At 42.1% G+C, this 20,588-nt stretch overlaps 1 protein-coding gene across 6 annotated transcripts in view; it reads right to left on the bottom strand.

Annotated features, from left to right (window-relative positions):
- The window catches only part of RERG (RAS like estrogen regulated growth inhibitor), a 160,738-nt gene extending 140,749 nt beyond the window's left edge, over positions 1 to 19,989 (bottom strand). For 4 of the 6 annotated variants that reach the window (XM_069581269.1, XM_069581273.1, XM_069581270.1 and 1 more), the window contains exons 1-2: positions 19,514 to 19,729; positions 15,059 to 15,222 (exon numbers count right to left, since the gene is read on the bottom strand). In XM_069581269.1, coding sequence (XP_069437370.1) covers positions 15,059 to 15,119 — 61 coding nt within the window. In that variant the 5' untranslated portion in view covers positions 15,120 to 15,222; positions 19,514 to 19,729. Of the gene's footprint in view, positions 1 to 15,058; positions 15,223 to 19,513 lie in introns of all 6 variants that reach the window. The other 2 variants (XM_069581268.1, XM_069581271.1) reach the window with 2 other exon arrangements.
- Between the last annotated feature and the right edge of the window lie 599 nt (positions 19,990 to 20,588).

The raw sequence follows: 20,588 nt of genomic DNA, 5'->3' as shown, positions 1-20,588 counted from the left end.
TGAACTGAACTGAAGCTCAATTATTTTAGTACTGAACATACATACATATCCTGGAATGTGACTAGAAAATGACTTTCAGTATGGAATAGATATTTGGACCAATAAGAGTGTATCACTGTTATGCCCTTTGTATAACAAGATGCCTTGAATCTTAAGACAAGAATGTCCGAGACAAAAAATGTTAAATAAAATGGCAAACAAGGGATTATAACTGCAAGGCTTTCTCCCAGACAACCTATTTTATGGCACATCTAAACAGAACTTAGTTAATGAACATAGAAGTAATGTGATATGGTGTTAATGTCCTCACACCAAGAGCCAAAGAGCTTTGTTTTTCTTTACTAGCTGAAAATAATCCAAAAAAACCCACTGGGATCCTTCATCATTTCGATGAGCTAAATAATACCAAAGTGGAAAATTCTACAATTCAATAAGAGCATCCAGGGCCTAAAATGTTCCAAAACCAACATATTTCTAGATGGCAGAAAGGAGTGAAGGATGATACACATGCTGGATCCAAAAGGCTCCTGACATGCTGGAAGAATGAATTAAATTTAACACAACAGTATTTAAGGGGACAAAATTAACTCCTATTCCTGAATGAAATATACATACCCTCAGGTATAGGCTTGGGAAGACTTGACTCAACAGCATATATATATATATATATATATATAGCAAGATATATATAAAAGAACATATACACTTCATTTGCAGTATACATTCCATGAGTCAACATTGTGCCCATCGTGACTATAAAAGCAACAGTGACCTTAGAATGTCTAAGCAGAAGCAGAGGATCTAGTATCAAAACCACAGCTGTGCTCTGACCTGGACTGGGCACCCCACATCTGAAACACCTGCACTCATTTCTAAGCCCCACACTTCATGGAATGCACAGCTGCAATAGGACAGAAAGGCTGATGCTGTGGCCAGAAACTGATCTCTGCAGAGCAAGTGAAATACACTCTGAGTGCTAGACGATGGAAGAGAAAACTCAGGCATGGGTGGAGGCAGGCTCTGCATGCGTTTGTGCTCAGTCATGTCTGACTTGACGCTATGGATTGTAGCCCAATGGGCTGCTCTGTTCATGGAATTTTCCAGGCAAGAACACTGGAGTGGGTTGCCATTTCCTCCTCCAGGGGTTCTTCCCAACCCAGGGATCGAACCCAGGTCTCCCACATTGCAGGCAGATACTTTACCATCTGAGCCACCAAAGAAGCCCCAGAATACTGGAATGGGTAGCCTATCCCTTTGCTAGGGCATCTTCCCAACCCAGGAATCAAACCAGGGTTTCCTGCATTGCAGGCAGACTCTTTACCAGCTGAGCTACCAGGGAAGCCCCCAGAGGCATGATAGCTGTCTTCAAATATGTTCAGGGCTATCTTAAGGAAGAGGGATTTAAAGCGCTCTATGGAACTCTCCACTCCAGCATTCTTGCCTGGGAAATCCCATGAACAGAGAAGCCTGGAGGTCTACAGTCCATGGAGACACAAAGAGTCAGACACAACTTAGTGACTAAACAATAACAGTGGAACTTTAAGGGAGTTAAGCTAATGAGTAAAAGCTGATGAACAGCCTTTGGTTCCAAAGAAGGTAAAATAACAAACTGGAAGACTTGTGATCACTTCATGAGACAGTCTGGCTGGGCTCTAGGACCCAGTTATTCAATCAAATCTTGTAGGAGTTACAGTAAAGCTATTGTGTAGAGATGGTTAACATTTACAATCAGTTGACCTTAAACAAGGAATATTACTCTTAATAATGTGGGTGGCCCTCATCCAATTATTGGAAGGCTTACAGTACAGAAACTGAGGTTTCCCAGAGTCACAGAAATTCTGCTTTGAGATTGCAATATTCTCTCCTCTCTGAGGTTTTAGTCTGCCGCCTTCCTTTACAGATTTCAGTCTTGCTGCTGTTGCTGCTGCTAAGTTGCTTCAGTCATGTATGACTCTGTGTTACCCCATAGACAGCAGCCCACCAGGCTCTGCCATCCCTGGGATTCTCCAGGCAAATCAGTCTTGCTAGCCCAGATAAATACAGACCCATACATAATTTGTGCGAGTGAGTGTATGTCCTATTGGTTCTGTTCTCTGGAAGACTATGATTGATACAGTTGCCCAAGAATGGAATGGTCTATTTCCCATCATGCTGAGTTCCCTTCACCCAAGATATTCAAAGGCAGGCAAGGAAACCACTTTGGTTATGATAAAGAGACCATTTAAAATATGTGATTCTTGGATTTCCCTGGCAATCCAATGATTGAGACTCCATGCTTTCACTTCACAGGGGCAAGGGTTTGATCCCTGGTTGGGGGACTGAGATCCCATTTGCCTCACAGAGTGGGTTCCCAGGTGCCACTAGTGTTAAAGAACCGGCCTGCCAATGCAGGAGACTTGGGATTCAGTCACTGGGTCGGGAAGATCTCCTGGGATAGGAAATGGCAACCTGCTGAGAATTCCATGGACAGAGGAACCTGGCAGGCTACAGTCCATGGGGTCACAAAGAGTTGGACATGACTGAGCACGAATGCACACACACACTCACATATATATACGATTCTTGATGAAATTATGTAGATGTATAGGCCACATGGTATTTTTAGTATTAGTTGCTCAGTCGTGTCCGACTTTTTGAGACCCCATGGACTGTAGCCCGTCAGGCTCCTCTGTCCATGGGATTCTCTAGGCAAAAATACTGGAGTGGGTTGCCATTTCCTCCTCCAGGGGACCTTCCCAACTGTATATAAAGGAGACTTCATTAATGTGCATTAGAGGATACCCCAGGTTAACCTGTTACAGAAAACTGTCTCTTGAGTCTTTAAATTTTATACCAATTCTACACCTCTGGTTGGCCGATTGTTTCTTTATTTAGCTTTTAAGGTGAATGACCTGGGGCTATTTGTTTCTATCAACCTGACTGTGAATCTAAAGGGACAGTTGAAATGTTTATTTTTCTTGCTATCCTCAGAACAGACTGCTGCAAATCTACTCTATGATTCTCATTCTTTTCAGCTTACAATACAAATAGCTTATTATTTTTTATGACCTATGTCTTATAATAAAGCAGTGCTGAAAAATTAAATAGAAGAAAGTTCAGTTGACATATAGGCTACGAAAATGATTTGTTGGTAGTGATTTTTCAGTTTGATTCTAAATAGATTTTCGAAGAAAGGCACTTGGGAGACATGGTTCAAATTTTGCTATTTAAGGTATCTTGAAATTATAGGCTCACTCTTCCTAAAATTCCAAAAAGCATACAGCTTTGGCTCTTAAGGGTATAGCAGTGATAAAAGCTTTCATAATCATTTCTAAAAAGCAACACTTCGTAGTTTTCTCTCTCCAATGGTTCTCTAATATACTTGTAGAAGGAAGGCAATGGAAAACCAAGAATAAAAATAGCTGAGCTCTCCACAATTGGGCTTCCTGCCTACTTTCCCTGTTCAAAGAAGAGAGGAGATACCATCTTGCAATAGAGGCTTCATAGACAACTGGGCTTCTCCAGTGACAGCTGGCATTTGATGACCACATAAGTCCAACTCAATTTATTCAGTGTATTGAGGATGCTGTCTTCATCTGCTCTGGGGACATAATAAAGAGCAGAAATAGCTACTCTGCCTTTTTAGAATGTATATGAATCCTGTACCATGAGCAACCTATCCTAGAATACAGAGTGGTATTAAACACACACTTGTTGAATGAATAATTGAATGAATGAACAAAAGCATAGTTTAAGATTATAAGGAAAATAGACACATATGGATGGGCTCACTTGGTGGCTCAGATGGTAAAAGAATCTGCCTACAACACAGGAGACCTGGGTTCAGTCCCTGGGTTGGGAAGATTCCCCAGAGAAGGAAATGGCAACCCACTCCACTATTGTTGCCTCAAGAATTCCAAGACTGAGGAGCCTGTCAGGCTATAGTCCATGGAGTCACAGAGTCAGACACAGCTGAGTAACTAAAACTTTATAGATACATATATTTATATATACTTTTGAGAAATCTTTCTATCAAAAATGTGTAAATGTTTAAAACTTTAATTTTTTAATAAGGATAACATTTGACTATCAAAAAATTTTATAACATGCCATACTTCCTTCTCCAATAAGGCATAAGTTCAAATTATTTTCCCAAATCCACCTTCCTTTTTAACTCTCTTACATAATGATCCTAAAAAAATGCCCCAACTCAACGTGCATTCATTTCATACATTTGAAAGTGCAAATTCCTTCAGAAGAAAATCTATAACCTTCCGATAGTCTGTAATGGTATACATTCAGTGGAAGAACACTCACAGATGCCTACTGGCCTGAGCGTATCCATCCAGCCCCCTGTGATGGACAGCCAGGAAACTGACCATACTGCTTTTCCAAACACAAATGTTAAGGAACACAGGGGAAGAACTGCACAGATATCAGTAACAAGAGCATGATGACTTCCCTGGTGGCACAGTGCATAAGAATCTGCCTGCCAATGCAGAGGACACAGGTTCCATTCCTGGTCCGGGAAGATTCCACCTGCTGTAGAGCAATTAAGCCTGTGCTATGTGCCACAACTACTGAAGCCTGCATGCCTCCGAGCCCAGGCTCCGCAACAAGAGAAGTCACCCCAGTGAGATGCTTGTGCACCGTAGCTAGAGGGTAGCTCCTGCTCTTCGAAACTAGAGAAAGCCTGTGTGCAGCAATGAAGACCCAGGGAAGCCAAAAAGAAAATTAAATAATGAATGAATGAATGAATTTTTTAAAAGAGTATGATAATATTAGGAGCATATTTTATATCACACTTGTACTTTTTCAAAGCACCTTCACAACCTGACTGGCATCACAGGAAAAAAGCAAATAGATGTATCATTTGACAGACGAATGAAAAGAGAGAGTGATGGATGGTTTGAAGTTTAAACCCCAATCCTGATAGTTGGTTGGGCACTTTTTAAAAAAAATTATATCATATTGACAGAATATGGTACATAATATTCTTTGATAACAGCAAAAAAAAATGTATCCTTTCACAGCAGATGATTCAACAGCCTTCTTATGTTTGATCCAAAGCTGTAAGAAATGGAATACTGCATTTTAGGGGAACGTCCATATACACAGCTTGCTTAGAATGTTGACTGAATTGACTGGCAACTTATCTGGGACTCCCAGGGGTCTTTGTCACACACTGGTAATTCATTGATTACTGGAAATCTCTGATAAAAATAAACTTTAGTTTTTTTTAAACAAAATTTGTATTACAAAATTCTAATGATCATTTAATTTTCTAACATAAGGTGTTTGAAAGGAATAAGGTATTACAAAATGAAAACATTTAGTAGCAAAGTTGCAAAAGCTTTGCAGTCATAAACTGGGCTTTGTGACTTGGCTGTGATGATCTAGGTAATAATCTTTTTCATATATATATATATATATATATATATATATATATATATATATATTTTGTGACCCCCATGGACTGTAGCCCACCAGGCTCCTTGGTCCATGGAATTCTCAGGCAAGAATACTGGAGTGGTAGCCATTCCTTTCTCCAGGGGATCTTCCCAAACCAGGGATCAAACCCAGGTCTCCTGCATTACAGGCAGATTCTTTACTATCTAAGCCATCAGGGAAGTCCTCTCTCTCACATGTATGTATAGGAGTTTTACATATTTTCTTATTCCAGGCTGAAATTAGCTATTTCAGGCTGCCTGGTCTTCATAATATAACTACTTTCATTTTTAATGGGATGGAGGATATTATGGCTGTTTTTCTGAAACCACATCAATTTTCAAAGGCACCGCGAGCAACAAGGACGTGTTTGCACTGGAATTTTGGCTTCAAGGCCAGTACCACCTTGAAAATTTGGCTGATTTCCCCAAACCCATAAGTTGGAGAAATACCAGTAATAAAAAGAGGAATTACAAGGATGATTTACAATTTTCTCCCCTCCCTTTCCTCAAAGTTTGTCTTTGTCAGTTGCCAAGAAAACAAGATCAAAATGGAACCAGCTAGCGACTGATAATTAACTACAGGGAAGTATTTCAACGAGTAAATTAGCTATCAGATAAAAATAAAGGACAATTGAATTCTAATAATACATTTCAACAGAAGAAAAACAGGACAGAGATATGCCCTTTTGACTTTGAAAAACAGTTCTTGATTTGTTTGTTTTGTTTTCCAGTATCGTTTCTTCCAAATTATATATTTTTTAAGAGAAAAGTTTAAGAATTGGTCACTGCCAGCCTACAAAAATGTTTACCCACCAATAAACAACTGATTTTGATGATTTTAATTTTTTCTTTCCTCTTCTTTCTTTCCTTTCCATTTTCTAAACCCTTATAATGGAGAAGGAAATGGCAACCCACTCCAGTGTTCTTGCCTGGAGAATCCCAGGGATGGGGGAGCCTGGTGGGCTGCCGTCTCTGTGGTTGCACAGAGTAGGACACGACTGAAGTGACTTAGCAGCAGCAGCAGCAGCAGAAGCAAACCCTTATAAGCATGATCCCTCATGTTTGCTTGACTTCCTGGGCATGCAAGAAAGGTCAGTGTGACTTAAGCCTTGCATAAAGTCTGACTTTTTGTACATTTCCCTAGGTATAGCCTTCCCCATTGACTCAGCAGTAAAAGAATCCTCCTGCAATTCAGGAGCTTCAGGAGACATGGGTTCAATCCCTGGGTCGGGAAGATCCCCTGGAGGATAGCATGATAACCCATTTCAGCATTCTTGCCTGGAGAACTCCATGGACAGAGGAGCCTGGTGGGCTATAGTCCATAGGGTTGCAAAGAGTCAGACATGACTAAAGCTACTTAGCACTCACATATAGGTAGACACCTGCAATTTGAAAACACTCTTTTATTCCTCTTGGGGTAGAACAACCAAAAGAAAATCAACTTGTTTTGGCTGTTTGCCTCTTTCTAGTTTTCCATCTTTGCAGGTAAAGGAAGGTATAAAATTTCCAAGGCCACATTACCATATTTTATGATAAGAGAGCATCTATTTTCCAGCCCCATTGAAACATTTCAATGTCACTTTCCTCTCTGATCCAGTCCACACAAAAAAGAAACAATTACTTCTCTAACCATCAACTAACTACACAATGACCAATGGCCCTCATTGCTGGTAATCTTTAAATTTCAACAACTACTTAGGAAAGGCGTCTTCATACATACACACATATACACCCACACAGACTTCTTCCAGGAGCCATGGAAGTTCTGCACCCACCTGAAACACAATTTGTCCCTCTTTTTACCTAAACAAATAGCTAAAGAAAATTTACCATTACGATTATATTGTATAGTCTTAGAACAAGAATAAACAAGAATTTGAAGAGCTGATTGGCTCTTAAGTAGGTAAAGTACAGGAGTCACTGCTCACATCATGTGATGCACACAGCTGAACCTGCTTGTTCCTGGAACTGCACCCGATGCCCACGTGTTATTGAAGCCACAGATCGACCTGCTATATCTTCATGAAGAGTCTCTTTTGGTCACTGATTTTTAGAGAAATTAAGTTTTATATTCAAACAGTATGGTATGTTAATATTCACACATTACTATTAACAATTTAATGATAATATTATATACATATTTTAGTTAATATTATATATTCAGTTCAGTTCAGTTGCTCAGTTGTGTCTGACTTTTTGTGACCCCATGAATTGCAACACGCCAGGCCTTCCTGTCCATCACCAACTCCCAGAGTTCACTCAAACTCACATCCATTGAGTCAGTGATGCCATCCAACCATCTCATCCTCTGTCGTCCCCTTCTCCTCCTGCCCCCAATCCCTCCCAGCATCAGAGTCTTTTCCAAAGAGTCAACTGTTCGCATGAGGGGGCCAAAGTACTGGAGTTTCAGCTTTAGCATCAGTCCTTCCAAAGAACACCCAGGACTGATCTCCTTTAGAATGGACTGGTTGGATCCCCTTGCAGTCCAAGGGACTCTCAAGAGTCTTCTCCAGCACCACAGTTCAAAAACATCAATTATTTGGCACTCAGCCTTCTTCACAGTCCAACGCTCACATCCATACATGACCACTGGAAAAACCATAGCCTTGACTAGACGGACCTTTGTTGGCAAAGTAATATCTCTGCTTTTGAATATGCTATCTAGGTTACTATTGATATTAAATTTTGCCTATATTTATGTAATCAATAAAACATACAATAGAATTACATGACTGTAATGAGATGCTTATATGACCCAATCCCCTAGATCTTTCTCCTCCCTTTATTTATTTAGTTTTTTAAGATTTTTTGATGTGGCCCATTTTTAAAGTCTTTATTGAATTTGTGACAATATTGTTTCTGTTTCATGTTTTAGGTTTTCAGCCTCAAGGCATGTGAGACCTTAGTTTACGTATCAGAGGTCAAACCCACATCCCCTGCACTGGAAAGCAAAGTCTTAACCACTAGATCACCAGGGAAGTCCCCTTCTCCTTCAATGTTTAAGAAGTATCATACTACACTGTTCAGTATAAATGAAGGATATAGACTGGTGTAACTACTTGAGTAAAGAAAAAGTTCTAAAACATAAAGCTTAGTGCTATAGCATTAAGGAAATTGACCTACCCAAGACACCACTGATCTTGTTTTTATTTAATACATTAATTATATGTGATCTCATAAACATAACTCAGCCATAAAGGACACATCCATATTAAAGCAGTGTCTGATGCTCATTGGAAGAGTTACATTTAAAACCAGCATTGTCCTTGCCTGTCCTACTTGAAGCTGAAAAGAACTTTTCAAAACTTTTTATAATTGAGAGGGAGGGAAAATCAAACACGAGCAAGAGAAGGGAAGAAAAAAATAAATCTCTCTGTGCCAAGGGAAGCGATATCACATGCTTGCTTGTGTTTGGCACCCCAGTTTACAGCCCAGCAATCTGAATCTATGAACTTAGGCCTTCATGGATGAGTGAATCAACTGGCTTTTGAATTAGAGAACAAGCATTACTCCATTACCTTTGAGACTAGCCCTTTCAAGAAATATATTTAGCTAAGGCACACAATATTTCAGCCCTAAAATGAGAATGTCAACTGTGAAATGGAATTGAAAATTTCAGTTGTTTCTGTTCCGGCTCCTCCCACACATACTACCTATTTGAATACTGTGAATCCAGGAAGTATTTACATAATAAATATGGTGTGCATTCTAGGTTTTACAACAGGTCTTTTTGCTTTCATTACTCGTCACATTAGAGGCTGATGCAAACATGTAAGGAAAATCTATGTCCTACATGCCATGTTATTACTGGCTGCCTTATCCTTAGCCAGAGAAGAAAAACATTTGCTCTGCTGGGGCAACAGAAAAAGGAAAGGGTTGTGAAAACTTGGGGCTTCCCTGGACTCTACTCTTTGAAGCATTCACACAGTGCTCCCCACGCTGAACCAGTGAGCTTGCTAAGCCAGAAAGATCACTTGAAGACAGAACTGCAAGAACTGCCAAAACTAGACAGAAGGAAGAAGAATCTTCCTGATCCAGAAGACCCTGTAAATACTGCAATACACATACACACACAGACATACCCCATGTGTTTGGTAATTAACACATTATTAAATTTCGCCCATGCTGACGCGTCTAATGTCAACCTGTCAACCAAAGAGTTCTGGTTACCGTTAAAGTCTGTTTTAAACATGGAGGGCTTATCTGTTACCTGGGCTTAGGAAGCCATCAACTACATACCAGAAGCGCTTTCAAATTTAAGAGGTTTAATTTATTAAGGATACCAAAATATTTCTGGCTGTTTTTCCCCAAGATTTCCAAGATATTAGCCAGGAGAAGTATTGTTATGATCATCAGTGGTCAAGCTGTAATTGACATAAACCAGACTGTGGATTTAAGAAGAAAGAGACAGAAAGTGTGTGTGTATGTGTGTGTGTGTGTGTGTGTGTGTGTGTGCTGAGCAGTGACACAGAATTTTTTTATTATAAGTTTTCTGACTTTTACTGAAAACCCAAATACTCACTTGAGTAGAAATATATATTTGTATGTTCTCACTAGACAACTAACAAACTTAAAGGGTACACCTTGAAAACTGTAATATACTTGAGCACTTCCACTGTGCCGGATACTGATCTATAAAACTTGTGTATATTTCACTCAATTCTAACAACAACTCTTAGAGATAGGCCCTATTATAATCTTTGTATAATTGCAGAAATTGAGAATTTAAGTGCCGTGTCAAAGTTGTCAAGTTCACACAGCTAATAAAGTGTAGAACTGGGAGTCAGACCTAACAGTAGGACTCAGGGGCTCTTGTACTTGACCCCAGGCCACCTGAGCCACTGTTAGCAAATAGACAATTGGTCTTATTTACCCTAAATGCCCAGGCTTCCCTGGAGATTCAGACTATACAGAATCCGCTTGCAATGCAGGAGACTTGGGTTTGATCCCTGGGTCAGGAAGATCCCCTAGAGAAGGAAATGGCTACCCACTCCAGAATTCTTGCATGGAGAATCCCATGAACAGAGGTGCCTGGTGGGCTACAGCCCAAGGGGTCTCAAAGAGTTGGACATGACTGAGTAACTAAGCATGCTAAATTTCAAATTGGTATTGAGTATGGAGGAAAGCAGATAGGCCATGTCAGACTTGAAGCCTCTGAAGCAATTCACACAGTTGTTCAGTTGCCGAGTCGTGTCTGACACTTAGACCCAGGTTCAAAGCAGAGACACTCAGTTTCTACCACTCCAAGGTCACCTGTTGCCCCGCCCATCCTAGGAATACCTCTGCTGGGTGTTTGATGAGAAATAGGTTGTTAGAGCCCACAGGTAGATCATGGTCATTTGGGGAGGCATTTGAGTAAGTGAGGAGCTGAATACATTCCAGAAGGTATTTCTTGCAGACTTAAAAAAAAAACAAGTTACTTACAAAACAGATACAATCTATGCAATAGGAAGATGAAGGTAGAGCACAATGTCAAGGCAGAGATGAGCTATCCATACTAATAAAGGACTAGAATAAACATGAATTCACCATGGCTAGAGTCTGGTTTCAAAGCTGATAGGTTATCAAGTCCTCTGTGGTTGTTTTCACTGAACTCTGGGAAAAGGTCTTAGAACTGACTCCCATACATAAGTTAAACCAGCACTGCTTTTTAAATGGGAGGAGTGGTTACAAGGTCTCGGGAAAACAGTCTCATGTTGAAATAGGAAAACACCGCCTGTTTATAGATGACAGACAAAAAGGCAATTGTTTAAAGGCATGTGGTCTATCACTGTCATCTTCACCTAAATGAAAATAAACACCCATGGCAGAATGTATATAAGGTGGAATGAGAAATCAGTCCAAAGAAGAGTTATTAATCAGAATCATAGGATTTAAGACTTGGGAAGGACCTTAACAAACAAGTTCCACTTCTGCACGTCCATAAATTAAAACCAAGGTCGGCAGAATGTGGACTTCTTGTGCAGGTATTATCTTCAAGCTCTGGGCACTGAGGGCTCATTCCCTGAGGGTATGGAGAGTGAAGACAAGAGAATTGTATATGGAAGCTGGAAGCCCCAATCTTTGAGAGGTAGGCCAGTAAACAGTAGCCCCGAAGCAGCTGCTTAGGGTCAAAAGAGAAGTGGCAGGAAAGCCATGCAGGGTGATGTAGTGGGAGCCTGGGAAGGCAGGAGTTTTAGGAAAGAGTAAGCAGTAGTGTTAAACAGTAACAAGAATTCTAAGAACTGGGAAAGAGTCATTGGATTGGTTGGTTATTGATCAGTGGTGTATGTGTGGTCAGTCATGTCCAACTCTTTGCAACCCCATGGACTATAGGCCAACAGGCTCCTCTGTCCACGGGATTTTTCAGGCAAGAATGCTGGAGTGGGTTGCTATTTCCTCCTCCACGGGATCTTCCCGACCCAGGGATCAAACCCTCATCTCTTTCATCTCCTGCACTGGCAGGTGGATTCTTCATCACTGGGTCACCTGGGAAGCCCTGACCTTTGTAAAATCGGTTTCAGCAGTATGATCACAGTGAAAGATGTTTAAGTAATGAATAGGAAGTAAAAAAAAATAGTTAAGACACTGAGGCCAGAGCCCGTGTTCAATAACCTTGGAGAAAAGAAAAAGATGGAGTGGTGGACAAAGAAATGCTCAGGGGAAAAGGTCGGTAGAGAATGAGAGGAATCCTTGAAACAAGGATTGAAACTACTTTGGGGAAGACAAAGCCAACTGAGGTCTATGCTCTGACTGACGGATCAGCCTTGACAGAAGGAGACACCCAGTTTGTTCAGAGATAATACAGATGAAAAGGGGGTGGTTATAGGGTACATGGGCTTCCCAGGTGATGTTAGTGGTAAGGAACCTGCCCGCCAATGCAGTAGACGTCAGAGATGCAGGTTCAATCCCTGGGTCAGAAAGATCCCCTGGAGGAGTGCATGGCAAGTCACTTTAGTATCCTTACCTGGAGAATTCCATGGACAGAGGAGCCTAGTGGGCTACAGTCCATAGTATCGCACAGAGTCAGACATGTGACAAGCAACTCAGCATGCAGCATGCATACAGTACAGAAAGTAAGTGGTTCTCTCAACTGTATTTTTATTTTCATGATTCACTTTCCAAAGCATGTAGACTTTCTTTTGGTGATGACATAAGCTTTAAAAATTCCCCTTCCCGTATTGCCTGTGTTAAATTGTGAATGAATGGATGTTAAACAGTGAGTTCTAAGCCTTGATCCCTCACTGGTGAAAATTCAGGCCAGCTCTTGTGGGCAGAACGGATCTTCCCACACACTGCTTCACCCTCATCCTCCACTCACTGAAACAGTCTCCTCATTCTCCAGATCATTCCACCAGCTACAAAAGTTAGGTTCTCACACCATCAGGAAGGCTCCCCAGGTGGCACTAGTGGTAAAGAACACCCCTATAATGCAGGCAGCATAAGAGACATGGGCTTGATCCCTGGATCAGGAAGATCCCACGGAGGAGGGCATGGCAACCCACTCCAGTATTCTTGCCTGGAGAATCTCAATGACAGAGGAGCCTGGCAGGCTACAGTCCATAGGGTCACAAAGAGTCAGACATGACTGAGGCGACTTAGCAGGCATGCAAGCAAGCATGCATGCTTGCCATCAGGAAACTAAGATGAATAGGGAGGAGTTTAACAATTTTAGAGCTTGTGAAAGCTGGCAGTTTCTTAACCTTGCCAACTGTCTATTACTTTCTTTACCTGGTTTCTGCCAAAGGCCAAAGCAAATAGCAAGTGGGAAAAAAGGGTGATGGCAGAGAAGAGCCCTCTCAAGAAAATTAAGAGAAAAAGAGAGAGGAAGACTTACAGTAGGCAGTATTTACTGCTGAAATTAAACTAGAGACCCAATTTGGAAAGAGAGGTTGGTCCCAGAATTAATGACTGCTCATATGTGTTTGGGATATGAATTTGAGCAAACTTCGAGAGATAGTGGAGGACAGGGATGCCTAGTGGGCTACAGTCTATGGTGTCACAAAAAGTCAGACATGACTTAATGACTGAACAACAACAACAATGTACGTGTTTAAGATTATATGGATGACCTGTTGTATCGGATGATCTGAACAGGCTTCTCTCTATGAACACACACACACTGTCTGTTAGAGTCCTTTCTTGAGAACTAAAAGCTCAATGGACAAAGTCAATTATGAGTCATTCTTCCGTAAGAGACCAAAGAAACGTTCTCTGAAAAGCCACGTTACCCTGGCATTTTAGCAACACCTGCTTAGTACTCTTTAATTATAAAATCTGAGATCTGTTTTTCAAGTTGGACTAGATACATTTTTCACTTCCCCCATTTTGCCCTTCACCTGAAAGGGCTGCAAACCTTTCCTCAGGTGTGGAACACTAAAGGTTCTCAATTACCGAGGAGCACCACAACCCAGTCATTTAAATTCACCCTGGAGGTGCTGGCAATATCTGTCTCACTTGAGGTCAGGCACATCCCAGCCTTCACAGTCCTCCCTGATTTTAGACGTGTCGAGTGACAACGAAATGAAGCAGAACCCTATGGCCCTTCCCCCCATGTCCTCTGCCTGCCTTTTGTCTGTGGAAAAACCTTAGCCAAAGAATACATTTAATCCGAGAAGTGAGAACATGAAGAAACAAAGGAAAATAGTCAAAGGAGACCAAATAATAATAATGTCGTCATTAAGCAAAGTCAAGGACCCTTAGTTCCTTCTCAAGGGTTGTAGATAAGATTCTGAGCCATATCCTGTGAGCTGTCTTAAAGATACTGAAAGCCCTACCAGGTAGAGAAGTTAACTACAGGATGGCCAGACTGTAGCTGTGACATAAGCTGCCACAAGTCCGAGAATTGGCCTCAAGGACATGGAAACACACTGACCTGGGAACTGAAAATTAACTGTACCAAAAACAATCAAGATGATGCTGGTCAGATCATTGATGACCAATTTCAAGATGACTGTCACAGCTGACTGTGTCGTTTCTGCATGTAGCCCCTTCCCTCTGTCTTTAAAAATTCACGTGCCCTGATGGGGGTACAGGGGAGTCAGCCTTTAGACAGATGTCCTCTCTCCCTGACTGGCTGCCAGAATCCAAAATAAAGCAAACCTTCCTTTCGACCAATCTGGTCTCTTTATTGACTTTTGAGCAGCAAGCAGTCAAACTCTGCTTTGGATAACAATAATAGAATTCTTCTCCTTGGAAAGACGCATTTATTCAGCACTCAACACATACTTGACATTGAGCCGGTTGCTGAGCATATCGAGATTGATGAGATATTACATTGGCCCCTCAGGATCTCATATAGACAAAAAAAAAAAAGGAGCAAATGTATTTTTTAATTTCTCTGATCTTATTTCTCTGGAAGTCAGATATCCTCCCTTGGAATATCAAGACCTCTGACGTATCCATTGCCTTGTGTATTATCAACAGCACTGCTTTACCATAAAGAAGCAAAAGAGGATATAAAACCTGATATGCAAAATGAAAATCTGAGCTAAAGAGAAAGACGCTTCATCTAATAGAGCCACGCAGGAGAACAGGAGATATGCCAACCGGCCCTCCCCCTCCCCCCCCCGCTCAGTCAGTAACAAAGCACAATAAAAAAGACACACAAAGACACACACACACTACTACTACCACAACAAACACCTTACCTGACTTGCCCACGCCTGCTCTCCCAAATATTGCCAGTTTGACCTCTGCACTTTTAGCCATGCTGGGTGGTGGTAGACAATTCACTGTGGTTCAAACTAAAGAGTTGAGAAGATCTTTTTGGTTCCAGCCCTGGGATTCACCATATCATGGTAAATCTGCAATCCTTAAACAAAAGAGATTTGTGAATTCACAAATGACTGGAGAATTTCATATTTATTAAGTATCTTCTATGTGCCAGAATCATTGACTTGATCAGTATCTTCCCTGTTGATCACCACCACAATCCTGCAAGAGGGCTTGAGCAATTTACTGTAAACCATTCAACTAAAAAATGATAGTTCCAGGACTTGCTCTTCAACCTGTCTGGTTCTAAAACATACTTTTTTTTTTTTTTTTTTTTACATAAGATAGCATTTTCAAAAGCACTCCTCAAAGAATGTTTTATGTCAGTAACTGATAACAAATCCTTGTCTGTGAATACAAGTATTTATCATGTGCCTGTAAACACCCAATATACAAACACACACAATAGGGACAGTCACATTTGGAATTCTATTTCCCTTTGGGCTGACTAATACACATTCCTACTAGCTAACCCCACTGTAATATGATTGAATTTGCCTTTCAAGGTTTAAGTTTTATCTCCATTCACTAGATCACAAGGTCAAGTCATGTCACAGATACCCACATTCCTAAAACTGGTATATAACATCTAGATATTTTTACATGTTCCTAGGCACAATGCCCTGGAACACAAAAGATAAATGCTATTAGAACAACCTCAAGTACATTAGTTTATGGCATTGTCCTAATACTTGGGTGTTCAGTCATGTCTGACTCCTTGTGACCCCATGAACTGTAGCCTGCCAGGCTCCTCTGTCCATGGGATTCTCCAGGCAAGACTACTGGGGTTGGTTGCCATTTTCTCTTCCAGGGGATCTTCCTGACCCAGAGATCAGAAACCTCTTCTCCTGCATGTCTCCTGCACTGGCAGGCAGATTCTTCACCACTTCAGTTCAGTTCAATTCAGTCACTCAGTCAAGTCCAACTCTTTGCGACCCCATGAATCACAGCACGCCAGGCCTCCATGTCCATCATCAACTCCCGGATTTCACTCAAACTCATGTCTATCAAGTCGGTGATGCCATCCAGCCATCTCATCCTCTGTCGTCCCCTTCTCCTCCTGCCCCCAATCCCTCCCAGCATCAGAGTCTTTTCCAGTGAGTCAACTGTTTGCATGAGGTGGCCAAAGTACTGGAGTTCCAGCTTTAGCATCATTCCTTCCGAAGAAATCCCAGAGCTGATCTCTTTTAGAATGGACTGGTTGGATCTCCTTGCAGTCCAGGGGACTCTCAAGAGTCTTCTCCAACACCACAGTTCAAAAGCATCAATTCTTCGGTGCTCAGCTTTCTTCACAGTCCAACTCTCACATCCATATATGACCACTGGAAAAACCATAGCCTTGACTAGACAGACCTTTGTTGGCAAAGTAATGTCTCTGCTTTTGAATATGCTATCCAGGTTGGTCCTAACTTTCCTTCCAAGGATGACATTATGTAAACATAAGCTTCCCAGGTGGCACTAGTGGTAAAGAATCTGCCTGCCAATGCAGGAGATGTAAGAGATGTGGGCTCAGTCCCTGAAAACCCCCTGGAGGAGAGCACTGCAACCCCTCCATTATTCTTGCCTGAAGAATACCCTCGACAGAGGAGCCTGGCAGGCTACAGTCCATAGTGTCACATAAAGTCGGACACAACTGAAGAAACTTAGCACGGATGCAAGCCCACTTTATATTACAGGTACTTTAGGAATGACACCAAGGTCCTTGGTACCATGGAAATGTAAAATTGGAAAGTCTTGGAGTTAATTAAAAAAACATCCTCCAGCCATCACAGGAGCCCTTTCATATGACCAGGCAACCATCTAATAACCACTCAGGGTCAAATTTACCACTTCCAGAGGTGGGGGGAGGAGCAGCATAACATCAACTTTTTCTTTTCTTTCACTCGGAGCCCTTCAAGTACCTAGCAATTACTAGGAGCCTTTGTCTCATTCTAGACATCTACTTTCTAGGAAAGTGAGACCCCATCCTCTTCCTTGGTTCTACACGGAGACGTCTGTTCTCGTTTATGCTTTTTGACCCTCACCTTCCCTCTTGACCATATGCAGCTCCCTTCTCTGGCATTTGCCATTTTAATCACTCTAAAAACATGGCATCCTCTGCATTCAGCCCCTTGAAACGTGACCTGACAAATGACCCAGCACAAGTTTCATGGGATTCTTCCTCTTCTTCAACAAGGCATGGTGGTTATATTCATATTAAGGCTCACATTTTTCACATGAACTGCAGGCTCCCCCATTCTGAATTTCTGCAATCGATGTTTTCATCTTAAATACAAGACTTCACTTTCAAGTCTGTTATCTAAACATATAAACTGCTCCTGCCAGAGTTTTGGCCTTTACAAATTTTCTAAAAGAGCTTTTCCAGAGAAAGAAAAAAAGGAAAAGTTCTTCTGAAAAAGTATTTCTACAAAGACATTAACATGTAATTGTTTCCTTCCCTGTGCATCTAAACCATTGACCTCTGCCTCACAAATTCTGTATTTGCTGACTTCCACAGTGTCAGAGCTTCCTCCGAAGGACAGAAAGGTCAACATTAACATTGGCTGTTGTTTACTTCATCAAAATAATGAAAAAACTCCTTAGTGATCATTAGTAGCACAAAACACAGAAGTTGTAACATCTGTAATTTGTCCAGTCCCACACTTTCAGCTAAAGATAAAAGAATTTTGTTTTCATTTTATGTGCATTAATTAAGAAAAAAAAAAAGAAAAGGCCTCTATGTTTAAGGTTCAGTGCTTCATCACAGAAGCATCACAGAAGCCTAATCTATTGAGATATATTAACTAAATGAATTCCAAATAAGAATGGCAAGCATTTCTTTGAAACATAGAACATGCAAGTGTCTGGAGCTTGTATAAACAACAATTTGCTATCTCATGCAGGACTGCTCATTCCCATGCCCATAAAAATCCAAATAATTTACTATCTGATTTATGCTTCAAGAGAGTAGCCATCAAATGTGATTTGAAAGAAAAAAAAAAACACTTGTTAAGTCAAGTTTTTCAGTAATTCCCAAATGGCCTCAGAGGCATAGGAACTTCACATTAGAAAGAGAAATTGTGTGGGTTGAATGTTTCATATGTAATATAATAAAGATACAGCTAGTTAGTGTCAATTTTATGTTATATTAAGAAAAAATCCTTAAAGGGAGACACAAAACTGACATACATCTTTGAACATTTTCTCACATGAATATGTGAAAAAGTTACATTTGATAAAGACAGGAAACAAAGATAAATGTCAGTTGTATTAATAAGGAACCTGTTGCCAAGTCTCTGATGTTCAAAATAATTCATGATCCAGGACCTTCCATAACACGGATGGAAGAAAACATCTGTTTTCATGTTGTTGGGCAGAAGTATTCTGCCTGGGTCTCGAAGCTGCCATTCAGTTTTTAGGTGGACAGTGTTTTCATAGGACAAAAAAATTTTCTCAGTTTCTATCACTACTAAAGCTAAAATCACAGGTAAGAGGTTCATTTAAGAGATTAAAGGTGTACTGATCTTTTTCCTAAACAGAACGGTACCAAAAGAAAGCTTAGGAAGACTCCAAATTCTGTTACTGTTAACGCATGCATTCAGTCATCCCACATTCATGCTAGTCACAAATGGTCATTTTCAAAGAGCTTACAATCCTGTAGGCCTATGACATTTAGTTCACTAAAAGCTGATCTTATTTATTTTTTTAAAAATTTATTCATAATAAATCCCTGAACTATTATACTTACCACAGTCCTTGCTTTCTACGTCTTCTTGTGGGGAGGGGAGGAGGTTGGAAACACAAGCATCTTTATAAGGTAATACTTGTTTCAACTTCTGTGTTTATGGTCTCATCAAAATAAAGTGCAGGTGTTTAGGGAAACAAAGAATCTAATCTGACGGTGGGGATGAGATTCTCTTTGGGCCACTCCTTCTCTAGCTCTGAAAACAAGTTTTGCCAGTCTCATTACCAGGAATTGTCCCTCATCTTATCACAACGCAGCACGCACGGGGAGGAGGAAGATGGTAGGAGACCCCTGGCTATAGTGTTGCTCAGAAAGCAACAGGTATCCTGGAATGATAAGCCCATCGTGGACTGCAGCTCACTTGCTCTCAATCTAGGCGGCGGATGGAACCTGAGTCAAAAGGACATTTCTGATCTTAGCCCCGGACGGAGGGCGCTGTTAAGCCCCTGGCGTTGGCGCTCACATCACCCTCTCGGAGACCCCAACCCCCGCCTGGGAGGACCCAGGGACCAAGAGGACGGCCCCAGAGGCCGAGCGTTCAGGGGCTCCGAAGGGTCTGCAGGAAGTCATCCCGAAAGGGCCACCTGGGCACGTGCGTTACACTCACCTGTTCACACTCTCCAGGCCCGGGAGAGCCGTGGTCCCCTGGCAAGTTCGGAAGCTGTTCCCCGGGACCGCTAACCCTCCCACGTTGCGCAGCGCAGTCTGCGGGGGGCGTTTCCCAGCCGCTGGGCTGAGATCGTGGGTGGGAGCGGCGGCAAGCGCTGGCGGAGCGGCCGGGGGCTCCTCGCTGCCGCTCGCTCCGACTAGCGGCCGAGGGACTGCGGCAGGACCGAGCTCAGCCCGGGAGGCCGCCGGGATGCTGCAGTGCGGCGCTCCGGCGCCCCCTACCGGCGCCAGCCCCCGGCTCCCCCCGCGAGGCTGCCTCCAGCTGCAGAATGCGAGCATCGAGCATCCACAAACCCGCCTTCGCTGCACCCCAGCCCCACTCAGTTCCCGGCCTCTGGGTTCTCACAGAGGGACCTCGCCCCTTGGTTAAACCTCGCGTGTGAACGCATCACTGCGTGATGTTTTCTATTCCCTACTTCAAACCATCCTCACACCATCCTTTAGAGGCATGTTTAATTATCCCCATGAGACTCAAGAGAAAACAGAGGATAAATAACTTGTCCTGGGGCTTCCCGGATGGCTCAGCCGTAAAGAATCTGCCTGCAATGCAGGAGGCGCGGGGTCGGTCCCTGGGTGGCGAAGATCCCTCGGAGAAGGAGATAGCAACTCACTCCAATATTCTTGCCTGGGAAATCCCATGGACAGAGGAGCCTGGCGGGCTATAGTCCATGGGGTCGCAAAGAGTCTGACACGACTGAGTGGAAAACTTGTCCCCAAGGCTAGTAAACGCTTGGAATGAAATTCGGGCCGGATTGGAAGCAGAGATGCTAGAAGAGACATTAGTTCAGTTCAGTCGCTCAATCGTGTCCAATTCTTTGCGACCCCATGAACCACAGCGCCAGGCCTCCCTGTCCATCACCACCTCCTGGAGTTTACCCAGACTCATGTCCATTGAGTCAGTGACGCCATCCAACCATCTCATCCTCTGTCATCGCCTTCTCCTCCTGCCCTCAATCTTTCCCAGCATCAGGGTCTTTTCAAATGAGTCAGCTCTTCGCATCATGTGGCCAAAG

This window comes from Ovis canadensis, chromosome 3, assembly GCF_042477335.2.
Source record: "Ovis canadensis isolate MfBH-ARS-UI-01 breed Bighorn chromosome 3, ARS-UI_OviCan_v2, whole genome shotgun sequence".
NCBI classification, from domain to species: Eukaryota; Metazoa; Chordata; class Mammalia; order Artiodactyla; family Bovidae; genus Ovis; species Ovis canadensis.
Note: the sequence above shows the minus strand (reverse complement) of the source record. Positions and strands in the feature narration are given on the sequence as shown.